Source organism: Coturnix japonica, chromosome 1, assembly GCF_001577835.2.
Source record: "Coturnix japonica isolate 7356 chromosome 1, Coturnix japonica 2.1, whole genome shotgun sequence".
NCBI lineage: Eukaryota > Metazoa > Chordata > Aves > Galliformes > Phasianidae > Coturnix > Coturnix japonica.
In genome coordinates, this window is record NC_029516.1 from 94,067,234 (window position 1) to 94,080,934 (window position 13,701).

The 13,701-nt window shown below is 45.6% G+C and overlaps 1 protein-coding gene across 6 annotated transcripts in view; it reads right to left on the reverse strand.

Annotated features, from left to right (window-relative positions):
- Window positions 1-13,701, reverse strand: part of TIAM1 (TIAM Rac1 associated GEF 1) — a 163,166-nt gene that overhangs the window by 97,449 nt on the left and 52,016 nt on the right. For 3 of the 6 annotated variants that reach the window (XM_015881205.2, XM_015881149.2, XM_032448626.1), the window contains exon 1: window positions 11,083-11,205. The exons of 2 other annotated variants lie outside the window; for them this stretch is intronic. In XM_015881205.2, the coding sequence (XP_015736691.1) occupies window positions 11,083-11,107 (25 nt within the window). In that variant the 5' untranslated portion in view covers window positions 11,108-11,205. Of the gene's footprint in view, window positions 1-11,082; window positions 11,206-13,701 lie in introns of those variants that run through there. One more of the 6 variants, XM_015881188.1, reaches the window with a different exon arrangement.

The window sequence follows — 13,701 nt, forward strand, 5'->3', positions numbered from 1 at the left end:
AAGATGAAAAATGCAGAAAATGCAAACATAGGTGGGATGCTGCTTCAAAAGGAAAAGGTACGGCCCTGCTTTGGATTCCAGCTTCTTCCTACAAAGCCTGTATTCTGGGATGTTTCTGTATTGTCAAGAGATCTTCTTACTGGAACCTTTAGCAAGAAGGGAAAACACAGCAGCGTTCTGCTTGCCAACTCTAATTTGTTTGTGCAAGTTTTCCAGAATTCATGTTCTTTTCCCCACAGAAATCTAATGTCCACTTGCAAGGAAGATATTTAAATGCCATAAAATGAGACCTGAAAAGAAGCTCAGCACTGGCTTAATGCAATTGGCTCTATCCTGACTCAAGGGATGTTTTTACATGAATACTTAGAGGATGAATTTAAGCATTGTCCCACAAAGCAACATCAGGGTCTTTATTTCAGCTACCACCCTGACAAGTAATTTATTAAATAGAAACAAGATTAAAAAATTATGCAGAATTCCAGACAGTTAACCCATAACTGACACGAGCAGCTTGAAGCACGGATCAATGCAGAGGAAGGATTGCTAGCAATGTATGGCAATGAAGCCATCCCTGTGCTGTTTTTTAGTGAACGTTCAGATGAAGATTAATGGAGATAAGAACAGCTCTCAGTTTAACCTGTCAGACAGTAACTTCATCCTAAATTAAACTATGAATTGTTGATCCCATAAGAACGCTACTTACACGTTTTCTTGCACATGCACCATTTAAGACTATATCCATCAAAATGAAACAGAAAACAATTTTTTGTGCTCTCCTTTTGTGATCTTTTTGTGTGTGATTTTTCCCAATTAAGTGATTAATGGAGCTTGAGGGAAATATTCAGGAGAAGAATGTGATGCGCTGTGAACAGATAAATAAGATGTTTCAGTTGTGCTTCTTTTCTAATTCATCCCGGTTAAAAAAACAAGCATTAAATAACAGAACTGAACAACGCTAAGTGTAGTTCTTGGTACTAAGCTGCAATAAGAAAGCAAAACGTTGTTCATCTTCTTGGTTCCTTTGCTGTGCCAAGTGTAACATGTTGATAAATCTCTACAGAGAGGATGTAAGTCACAAAGTGCATTCTTGTGTGACAGTGTGAAACAACAACGCCAGCCTAGCTCATGCCGTGGGGTGATAACTCCAGCCCACGTGCTCAGATACCTCAGCAACTTGTCCTGGGGGCGCTGAGCTGGGGGCTGTTTAGCAGCAGAGGGGAACCTTCAGTCTGGGTTCTGATTCTGGGAAGGCTCATCCATGGCTTCTCTGCAGCTTGCTGCCTGCCAGCTTCTTCCCAGGGCTCCACACCTTCACTGCAACACTCCTAGGGATGCACTAAAGAAGATGCTGAAAGCCTCTGCTCAAAAGTACAGGCTGTTAACACTGGGAGAGGGGTTGAAAAGGATAGGACGATGGGGAATGGCTTTTAACTGAGAGTGGAAATTAAGGTTAGATGATAGAAAGAAGCTCTTGCCTCAAAAGGCAGAGAGGCACTGGCACAGCTGCCCATAGAAGCTGTGGTGCCCCATCCTTGGAGGTGCTCAAGGCCAGGTTGGATGGGGCCCTGGGCAGCTTGAGCTGGTGGGGGACAGCCCTGCCCACAGCAGGGGTTAGAACTTGATGATCTTTAAGGTCCATTCCTACCCAAGCCTTTCTATGACTCTGTCAGTCTATGAATATGCATATGGAGTAAAATAGATGAGGATAAATCACATTCAGTATCATGACAACTACCCATAAATTTTAATTCAGACAACTCTATACCAAACATGACATACTGAACTAGTCTGATCATGAAGCTGTGACTGATGTCCCATCAGACTTATATGCATTAATATTTTGCTTGTTAGACTAACCTACAGTAAAACCTCAACATCTTACCAATATCTTCAAATCCCTATAGATGGAGAAACACTGATGCAATAATCGTCCCATTTTTTCAAAGGTGGTTGCAGTGCTTTTCATGAAATAAGCCAGGAAGTGATTTTACACACCAACCCATGCAAAAAGTCTAATTGTGAGCAGAATGAGATTTAGATCCAGGATACTAATAATTCCATTTTTAATGAGGAAAAATGACATAAGTAATTAAAAAGTAATAACTGTTATGGAAACCCAGGTGAAACATTTGTGGGTTTTAAATTAAAATGGTTTCACGCTGGACTAGCAAAGAGTTGTATTTAGAATATTTTCAGCATTCTCTTACTAATAAACACACTTGAATGCACCCTGCCTGGGCAACCTGTGCCAGTGTCTCACCACCCTTATCATAACATCAATAGGAGCGTTGTTCAAATGCAGTTTAGAACATGACTTCTCCTAAAGCAAATATGTGAGAATGCAGTATTTCATCCTTTCTCCTCACTCTTACATTGTGCTGTTTTGTGACTTGGTCTCAATCATTTTACCTGTAGCATGGGATTGTAAACACAAAGGGCAGGCTGGTCAGGGTGTGGTGGCTGAAAGGATCACCATGGGCACACCCAAGTGTGCTGCTCTGATTTTAATTTGGGCTTACAGGCTGGGCAGCTCAGAGACCAAGTATTTCATCATCACCACCACCACTGCAGGGGCAGTAACTTCCACTAAAGGACCAGCAAGGACGGCTGCAGGCAGTCAGTGATTCAATGCTCAGCTTAATTTGCTGCTGCAGAAGACAACACCCTTAGCTACCTTTTCTTCTGCACTTGCAGGGCCAAGAGTCCCATCATCTACATGCCACACATGACCACTGTTGGACCATATACCCCAAAGGGGTTCTGGTGCACACCCCAGAGTCCTCCAGCCAGTGGGAGAGGATGGGGAGACCTAAGCTCTGGTCACCATGACATCTTTTTGGTAACAAAACAAAGTCCATTCTACTGAGATTTTGTACATGGACACTTACTTAGAATCATGGAATCATTTGAGTTGGAAGGGACCATTAAAGGTCATCTATTTCAGTCTCCCTGCAAAGAACAGGGACATCTACAGCTAGATAAGATTGCTCAGAGACCCATCCAACCTGACTTACAGCGACACGTCCTCTTCAAAACAGCTGTTATGAACGCAGAGGTGCTTCCACAACTAACCACACCAAATGAGACAAGGGAAACCTCATCATAAGCAGTATAACCCACCTGGGGAGCCCACGGGCCTCCAGGTGTTTCCAGAGGGACTCAGCTCTCTGAGCATCCCCCAGGATCACATCTTGATGTGCTTGCTGAGCCAAATGTGCATACACATCTCTGCTGACAGCCCAAAGAAAAAGGGCAGCTGCACTGGTCTGCATCAAGCTGGAAGCATAACTGATCACTCAGTCAAAGCAAAAACCAATAACCCCAGCATTCAATTTCGGTATAAAATCATGATAACCCAGCTCAGGCATGGAAAGGGATCAAGTTCTTCGCGTACATTTCTGTTTTAATCCTTTTAGCGTTAACTGCAATGTCATGATGAAAATGAAATAATGGCTTTCAAGTGTAGCTGTTGAGATAATCGCATCCATCCAGAAACAATCAGAAACCTCGAGTCTTCAGATTTGCGATCAGCTAATGCTTACAGGTAACACTTCAGATCACACTCTGTGCCGCTGAATAAACCCGACAACACAGTGCAAGGCTGTCCCATCAGGCAAACCTATTTTCTGTCATTAGCCTGATGGAATAACCTGCAGCACTTATATCAGGCGTGTTCACGCTCCTGTTGTTTTCCTTACGTTTTGCACTGTTGCTTATTTTCTCCTATTCAAAAAGATTTTAGAACTGCCACAGCAGCCACGTGGGGTGCTCTGCAAAGTGGGGCATTTGGCTTAAAGCTGTTGCCCCCCTTCTTCCTAAACTTCTAAATTCCAGAGGATTCTGTTCCATTGCAGGTTTATTAGTTTATTTAGTTGTGAAGCTTAAGCGAAGGTTGCGTCTTACAGCTAAGGGACGAGACCAGGGCTCCACTCTCCAATTTAATTCCATGGATTCACAGGCAAGAATCTTAAATCTCCCTGCGTCTCAAATCTCCTTTTGCAGATGGAGAAAATGCTTTCCTATGCGATTGAAATTAAGTGAGAATAAATCCATTTATACAGGTGAGGTACTTGAGCAGATGAAGTGCTGATGACAAATACCCATTTAGATAGGAGGGACCGTGCTCAGCACTGCACAATTACATCAGGGCATCAGAAAAACACAGCATCGTTTTAGCTCACATAAAAAAACCTCTCCAAAATTAATTGAAAGGAATCGTATGCAACTCCTTAAGAGACAACCAAAATTAGCCTGATACACAGACCTGTAGGACCCACTCAATTACTTTGAGGTAATGCTGCAATAAATTGTAGGTCAGGCACGATGGAATATGAATCCCTGGCCTCCAGCATTCATCTATTTGGTTTAAAAAAAGGAGGTCGGGAGAAGATAATCCGCTTATTGCTCTGACAGTTTTACTAGGAGAGACTCTGAACGTGAAATTTGGTCCAGCTTTAGTCATAACAAATTAATTTCATTTGTCAATAATCCCAAATCTCTGCCTCGCTTGGCTGCGGGAGAGCCTGGAGGGTGGCTCCAGCCCTGGGCACTGGTGGACTCAGTGCCCTTCTAGTGGGGAGCTGAGAACACAGGCAAGTGAAGCCTTCAGAGAGGCTGCACAAGTTTATTCATTTCTGAGACCTCCCGAGAACACTGCTAAGAAACTCGTATCGACACGTTTTGGTACCTCTCAGCGCCACGAGGATAATGAAGAGCAAGCACCATTAAGAAGGCATGAAGATGCCATCTCTGCCTTCTGTACCAAATGCTGAGCGACACTAAGACATGACTAACACCTTTCTGCAGATTGCAGCGAGGCAAGAACTTTTACTGTCATTTACCGAATGAATCAGTAGCTCTGAGAGGAATAAAATGTTCTAAAAGCTTTTATTCTCACATATTTAAACACTCAGTTTTTCAGAGAATTCAATGGAAGTTTAACTTTTAATACGTGCTGAAAATGCTGTAATCCCAGATTCCTTCCCATCAGTATTAACACGGTGCCAAAACTTTCTCTTGGATTTGCTTTACTTCTCTCTCTGAACAGTTTTGGACTTGGGCATGCCACAAAGAAGCCAGAGGAAGCAACAGGTGGGCAGAGGTTTTGAAAATCTGATGCTGCTCCCTTAAGTGACTCATGGTGGGGCTTAATTAGCAAAGTGCTTTAAACATTAAAGGGATTCCTGCACAGAAATAGCTCTCTGCAGCTGGCCGGTCTCGGTGCATTTAAAGTTGGAGATGTTCACTCTGATGAGCAGGTTCAAAACTGCTCTTAAAAAATGGCTATCAACAGCTTGCCTGTCATCTTGTCTAAATTACAGGCAAGCTAAGGGTGGCCAGCTGCTCTCTGAAGCATGCTGAGCAGAGGAAAGCCCAAGCTGGATGAGGGGTATCCAGCAATCTCAGGCAGCACTGGCTAAGACAGTGTTTCAGAAACAGGTCAGTCAGCCAGTAGACTTAGACCAAGCACAGTAGGAACAAGCAAAGGTGGAGCAGGCTGTGGTGGCAAGCAACATGCAGCCCCACAAAGCCAGGAAGCCCAGGGCCCCATTCTAGGGTACAAGTCGTTAGGGAGGTTGGAAGACACGCCTATATCTTGGAAATGAGGTCACCAGAACCCAAAACTGACTTCAAAGGGACGATCTCGGGCTTCTTGATGCTCTTCCAGAAGACACCTCTAGGCTAAAACAACTGAGGGGAAAATGCACTGCAAATATGCAAAGCATATCCAATAAATATCAGTAAAATGTTGCAAATCTTCCTAAAAGCACAGGACTCTACATCCCCAAACAAACCCCAAATCCCAAGCTACCAACAGCCCCCGCCAACACCCCCAGAAGGAAAGCTATTCTCCAAAGAACGAGGTGACACCCTTGGAGAGCCACTTCAGAGCTCTTTGCTATTCTGTCAACCAAATGCTGCAGTCTACTAAGGCTTTTAGGACTGTCCATCTCTGTAACTATAAATTTTAATATATAGGATACTCTTTCTCTTAATAGATTTATTTGCAATTTTGTCTGCCCAACAACTCCCTGTATGAGAACTGGTTTATCTGGGCTCCTTTCGTTAGTTCTTGAAGAGTTCCACCTTTTTTTTCCTTCACATTTGTGCTCGGCACCAACCAACCGTTTGTTACAGCACTTCACCGCTTACTTTCACAAGACACATTTCTCCAACATTCTGTGTTGCTGAATTATGCAAAAATAGCATACTCCACTGACACACTTCCTATACATTTCGCAGGTTGCTATATCTGTGTTTTACACACACAGGAGACACGTCTCTCTTCCAAGATACCATCTACCCAAGTCACCTCCTGAGATTTACTACAGACCTTGTCATGCTGATGCTGTGATTGCGTCTCAAAGCTCCAATGTGAACTAAAATCCGACTTCCCACCTGCCTTATTATCACATCAGGACATGTGATGCTTGATCCAGGAGTTCACACAGAGCTGAAGCTCTTTTCCTTATTGTTGTAGATTTGGCCTGTCCATCATCTTGTGTCCATCAACTGTTTGGTGCTGGCAGAGGGGGAGCTGCACTGTGCCTAGAGCAGCAAAGCCTCCCATGCCACCCAATGCTTTGGGGTAACCACACCATTCAGGAGGCTTTTGGCTGGCATCAATTGGCTCAGTCTCCTGTCTTCCAGGATTAACCAATCTAAAACCATAGAATCATAAAACTGCTACGGTTGGAAAAGATCACTGGAAGCATCTAGTCCATCCTGTCAGCCCACTCCCACCATGCCCACTGACCACATCCCTCAGTGCCACACCTACATGATTCCTGAACACCTCCAGGGATAACTCCACTATCTCCCTGTGTAATCTGTTCCAATGCATTACCACTCTTTCTGAGAAGAAATTGTTCCTAAAATCCAACCTGAACCTCCCCTGGCAGAAGTTGAGGCCATTACCTCAAAGCCTTGATTTCTTACTTTTCTCTTGTCCAGAAGCATAAACAGAAGCCAACTACGCAACATGCTACAGTCTTCTATGCTCCTCACAGACCCCAAATGGCCTCACAGACTTTGTGTAGCTCTGGATATTGATACAGATTTACCAGTTCTGGCTGGCCCAAAGCAACCAACCACCCTCTTGTTCCTCTTAATTTCTCTTTAAAAGAATGAATTCCAAACTTCAAGGTATGCTCAGGTAACCGTGTCAAGTATAAGGAATTGTTCTAAACAGTAAACAAGAGCTGAGATGTCACACATTCAGTTCCTATGCCTCCAGGAATGACAGCTTGATGGAACACATCAACTGCTATGACTTCCCAAATTTAAAAAGAAAAAGAAAAAAACAGGCTGGTAAATTATAGTAATTTTTCACTCCATGACAAAATACAAAAAATATACCGCTCTCCTGAAAAAAAAAAGAATAACAGATTACCAAGAAATCATTCAGATGTTACTAAAGCATTAAGATTAGTTTGCCTTGAAAAGACAAAGGCAGAAAGAAAACTACTCCCATTAGCTTCTTTATCAGAAGTTTTGTCCTCCAACTTCTAACTGTACTCAGTTGTATTCTGCCTTGTATCTCACACCAAGACCCCGTGCATTGCTGGCCATGATGTGTGTCCAGGACCTGACCCCAACTCCTGCCTTAGTGCCGGGCACAGCCCTAACTTGTACATCCTCCAGCCATCCCCTCTTATTGTGCAACAAGGAGCCTTTGCCTCCACTTAAATGTCTCAGGACATTTTCTTCAGAATGCTTTTGCCCGCTCCATCTCTTCAGAGGAAAACCCAACAGCCGCCAGTACCACCTCTGCCACCAGCACCCTCACCTTTTGGGAGGAGCATATCTACATTGGCTGCCAACATACAAACCTCCCTATGCTCCCAAGCAATTTGTATGACTGATCTTCTGACAGACCCAAACCACTCTTGAAATGCCCTCGTCTGCAAGCACTCTGCAAGCACTACAGCACTGCTGTATGCATGTGCAGTGATTTGCAGTCAGGCCCAAGCCAGTTACTCCAGCTTACTTACAGAGCAGCTGCTCACTCGCTGTAACTCAGTTACACCCATGGCAATACAAGGCAGTGCCATTTATCTTACATCTCTCTTGCTAAAGTCGCACCGTGGCACATTCGCTGTAATCCTAACTGCACACACACAGTTACTGGCAATTTGTAAAACTCTATTAACGACACTGAGTTTGAGCTCTTAATTACTCTATAACAAAGACCAGCTCCAGACAACATTAGAAAATGCAACAGAAGACACTGCTAGTCTTCCATTAGCCAGCCTTCAACTACCACCCCACACCTCACTATGGGATCACTTGCGTGCCTGGCCTTCCAAGAACATTTTCAGCTACCTGAGAACATGGTATTCCACATCTTGCTGAAAGCCTAATTAACTGGGAGCTTGAAAAACCAATTACATTAGAAGCGTGTTGCAGTGAATCAACCCAACGCCCATTTGCCTACAAGTCTCTCAATGTTGGCCAGGGGGCTGCATTTCCAGAGCCTGTGTGCACACACCGAATGCTTGCTTCCCCCAGGAAGGAAGGGGGGTTGATATTATCACAGATGCTCTCTGCTCCTCCAGTCTTTTTACACCATCCCACGGAGAAAGCAAACAGGCAGCAGAGACAGCCTGCTGAGTTAGGAGAAAAGGATGCTGCTGTTTGTTTACGATTCAATGAAGACTTGAAATGTTGCGACCCATAAGGAGAAAACTACGTTTTTTGTTCCAGAAACCTTTCAATCTGATGTGACTTATGTCTTGTAAGGCACAAGAAAAACATAAATATTTACTTGATAACTTCCTCTTTTCCTCTCCTTCTGCACTGTCTGCAGCACAGCTGGGCTAATCCCATTTCCAGCACTCTGAATCCTGACCTTCTTAAACAACCCCACACCAGGATGTTAAAACACTCTAATCTATAAATAATGTATTCCCCTCATCTAGCAATGGATTAATGTTCCATAAAACTCACTAGAACACACCACACAGTCTCCAGTTTAACAAAATAATACCAAGAAATACAGATCAGCAGAGAGCAGCCCTGTTTCTTGCTAAATTCTTTCAAAGATTTGACACCAAGATTTCTTTTGCATTTGATTCTGCTCTCTTAAAAAATTGTTTCGGAGCAGTTATTCTCTTCTAGTGACCTCCTTCCTCACCACCAAAGACCCTTTATTTCTTTGCAATGGCAGAGACGAGCACTAACTAGTTAGCCAGTGTCAAAGCTAAGGGCAGTGCCAAAGAGTTCTGCTGCAACAGAGTCACCCAGTCCAGCCACCAGCCCACCCCCACCATGCCCACTGCCCACGTCCCTCAGTGCCACATCCACACAGCTCTTGAACACCTCCAGGGACAGTGACTGCACCACCTCCCTGGGCAGCCTGTGTCACTGCAGCACTGCTCTTACTGACAAGAAATCCTTCCTAATATCCAACCTAATTTGTGTCCAACCTGAACTCTTCCTTATGTCCAAACTGCTGAGTACCTTCATTGAAAGTCAGCTGTGTCTGCTCAGAAGACCAATATCTAGCTGGGTTGCTCCCACCCCTGTGCTCCCCCAGGCTGCATTGGTGCAGAAGCAATGCCCGCCCTATGCTAAAGCCAGCAGGAACCCCATCACTGATTTCCTGGAGCAAAAGCACAAAGCTAAAGCAAATGCTTGAATGATGCAAATCTGTGGCTTGGCAGATATAATCCCAACATACATTCTGGAAAAACAAAGTGGTTCTGCTTCAAAACAAGTTGGAACCCTCTTGCAAACATACGGGCATCCTTTCAAGAGCGAGTTCCTTGAGGAGGTGCGAGCAGGCACGCCACACTTCTGCTCCTGGTCCCTTAGCGCCATTTGCCATGATTAACACAGTGATTTGCCACACATTTCTTGTAGCGCACAGATCACTTCAGCCTCTGAAAGGACTGGAGAAAAACAAGCAGCCCACTGACACCCACGGACCTGCTCCTTCAGCTCCAGAACACCAATAGCAAACGAACACTTCAGTCACCCCTGGAATACCAAAACACTGTCAGAGGAATTAATAGCTGCCTTGACAATGGGTTTCTGGCACATTAAATGAAACAATTAAAGCTCTAACATTTAAAACAGCTACAACGTGACTCTGTTCTGCCAAAAACAGACGCGGTACACTTTGCCTCCGCACAGGAAAAATCCTCGGAGCTGATAAGCTCTGAATCAGACCTGAACCCCAGTCCTTCCATCAGGAAGCACCCAGCATCCCGATGGCAGTGGGTCAGGGTTGCGGTGCGGTGCCGCACAGACAGCCCCAGGGCTGGGCCGGTTCTGAATGCTGTCTTAGTCACTGTAACTGCATGGCCAGGGTGCCCACATTTCCTGTCACCAACACAAGAATTAAGCAATTTAGATTTAAAGATAGCGACTGGTATACGGAACAACTTCGTAAGCAGAGCAGTAACCAGAAAAAGTGAGCAATTTGATGTAGGACAGCCTCATGCAGCCTACTATTGCAGCGCTGTCAGGATGTGGCCAAGTGAGAGACCCCTCAGACCCCCCTCCTCACCTGACATAGGGGTGCTGCAGCATCACCCTTCAGAATGTTTCAGCTTTCAGTGCCTCACAGAAACACATAACAGAGCTCAATTCAAGTTGAAACCTTTTGCAAGGCTCATTTTGAACAATTACAGAGCATGGCAACCTGTAATTACCAAAAATACAGCCAGACAGCTGGAGAAGAGAAGCATCTTGAACAAGTAACAAGATACTACATTTTCCCTCTGAGGGAATTTAGCTACTAAATACCTGGCTCCCATTCAATCACTCTGAGTTCTCCCTGCCTGCAACAAAAGCACGGTGTGTCCGTACCTGCGAGCAGCACAAGCCCTGCAAAAGCAAACAGCGCCTGACGATCCCATTAAACATGGTTTAGAGAAAGAAACACCTCCATCCATGCTGGGAAAAGATGCAAGCTGAGAGAGGCTCAAAAGATGCAAGCACAGAGGCTCCCAGACATGCTGCATTTCAGACAGCACAACAACGCAACAGCCCACAGACACATTTCACAGCCTGAGCTTAACTGCTGTTCCCAACCCGGCCCCCAGCAGAAGTTTGTGCTGCTGCAAATCAGCTTACCGTTCATCATCAATAGGACAAACATCTTTGCCTGTTGTATTTCACAAGCGCTGGCTGCCAGTAACAGAAAGGAGGAAGCGTCAGCGTTTCATTCCCCTTCTGCTTCAGAGTGGGTGTAACTCACGAAGTTTCATGCGAAGATGAGATGGGCCCATTGGGTGTGTTTGAAGGCTTGGGCTCTTGCCATCCCTCCCTCCCTCCCTCTCCCTGTAATCCTTCTCACAGCGCTCCCCGGGCGCTGGCTGGTGGGAACTGCTGCCACTCAGCTGCTGGCTCCCGAAATCCCAGCTCCCAAGGACTCCCCTCCAGGGTGCCTTTAACTCACCGGTGTGACAAAGAGTAAGGGCAGCCCGTAATTACAACACCCAGCCTGCCGACAGTGGCAACTCATGCCTGCGACCAAAGTGCCACGGTCCCCTCTGTAACTTCACTACACTGTGCCCTGCCCAGGTTCTGCATGCATTCTCAGGGGACAGCTCAAAATCTTCTGACCTATTCTGCACTTCTCCTTGTTGTCCTCGACTCTCCTATGTACTGCAAGATCTCTCCTCAGGTATTTCTCTGGGAATACATGTATGCCTAAGCGTCCCACATTTGGCTGCTGGTGCAAAAGTGCTTGCAGAATCAAGAACTGAAGAGATTCAAAAAGTGCACAAAGATCAGGTGTTTCTGAGTTCACTGCTTTCGTGGTGTTGGTTCTGAATTCCAATTGGATCAGCACACTCTAATGGCTGCTACCAAAAAGAAACACACATACAAACCCTAAACTGTTTTGTTTATCCACCAGCTTCCCCTACTTTGACTCTCTGCTCAATTATAAGGAAGAAGAAAAAACAGTTATCAAACTATTCTTGGAATGAAGCAGACAATGCAGTCAGTATTTTATACAAACAGAAATCACCAAATTAAACAACAAATTCACACTCACAGCTCGGTGTGATGCTTCAGAAATACAGAGCACTAACCATATTCTAGAAGTTCTGGCCTCTGCAACCCAGACGTAACCACAAACTGGGCGAAGGACAAAATTATTACGGAAGGAAGAAGAAGCTACAAAAGCTAGATGCAAGACCCCAGCTCTTCCATGCTTTTGTTCAACTGCAATGAACACAGAGCTATGGGGCTCTCCATGCTAGGGTGCAATGGATGCAGGAGGACAGGATGGGAGGAGAAGAAACTTGTTGGGAACAGCCAAGCTGAGGCAGCTGGACAAAGTGATGTGATTCGGCACAATCCTTCTTATACGCCCCATTATCGGAAATAGGCAGGCATGTAAGCTGAGTTTACTTGCAGAACAGTCGGTTATAGTCCACTTCAAACAGCAGGCTTTGTTTAACTTCACATCTAAGTACTGGCAGAATCAGATCTTTCCGATGTATCTGCCCACGCTCAGAAACCACCGGGTCCCCCCGTGGCTGCAGGCACTCCTGCCGAGCAGGGCAGTCCTCCATTGCAACAGCAGAAAGCGCTGAGGGAGGGATGGGACTGAACGCATGCTTGGAAAAGAAAGTAATGGAAAGACCAAACCCCAGCCTTACAGCTAATTTGAGCACAGAAAGAGTAAAGCCAAACATCTGTGGGCCAGCCAGGAGGAAAAAAAAAAAACCACAGGCAGACCAGGGGAGCAGGCTGACTCCTCCTGAAGTGCTCAGGGAGGGCAACAGCAAATCCCAAGCAGGCTAGCGAGCAGGTTTGGCAAGTTGGGAGTGATTCAGATGAGGGCTGCTCCCACCTGCTCCAGGTTCAGCAGGGCACAGCAAACACTCACAGTCTTCAACGCATTTGATCAGCCAGAAAGGCAAAACCATGCTGGGAGCTCCCATGCCATCTGCACTTAGTCACCAGCACCAAAATGGCTTCTTTGTTACGTGGAAACTGGTGTGTACATATACACACGCATGCATACACACAAGCACCCTGAGATACAAAGCCATTACTTTCAAGTCCCAAAGAAGAAGCATATATGCTTACGATGTGAGATTGAAAGCGATTGTCTGAAGTGTTTTTCGGCTCAGAAAGATCAAACGAGGCACACCCTTTTGCTGCAAGCCTTAAATGGATTTGCATTTTGCTACAACACTTTGTGACACCTTCTCCTGCCTCCTGGTTACCTACAGCAAGTCCTCAACCAGCCCAGGGTCCCCCCAAAACGCTGGCTAGATGAATCTGCCTTCCACCCCAGGAGCTGCCTTCATGCAAACAAGGCAACAACCAGTCAGCCTGGCCACCGATGAATATTAAACTGGTGCAGGAGGATCAAAAGCAATAATTTCACCTCCCCATTGTGATCCAGTGCAAAAAGAATGACCCTTCTCCAAAACCTAGCTAAGGAACACATCCCGCAGAGGCACCAGAGATTACCAGAGTGAAGCAACAGGCTCAGGTAGGATGGGGAGCAGCCAGCTGGCAACACCCCGCTGCAGCCTGTTGGTTCAGGCCCGCCAGCCCTGGGAGAACAGGCGTTTCCAGGCCTAGCCATGCTGTCAACCCCGCTAAGCCATTTCAATACACGCCTTTTGATGTGGGCTTTCTCCCAGACGCATATGCTAGCTTGTATAAACCGTGGTAGTCCCATGCTATTAGCAAAGACCTACCAAAACCTGTGTGGAGGCAATTTAG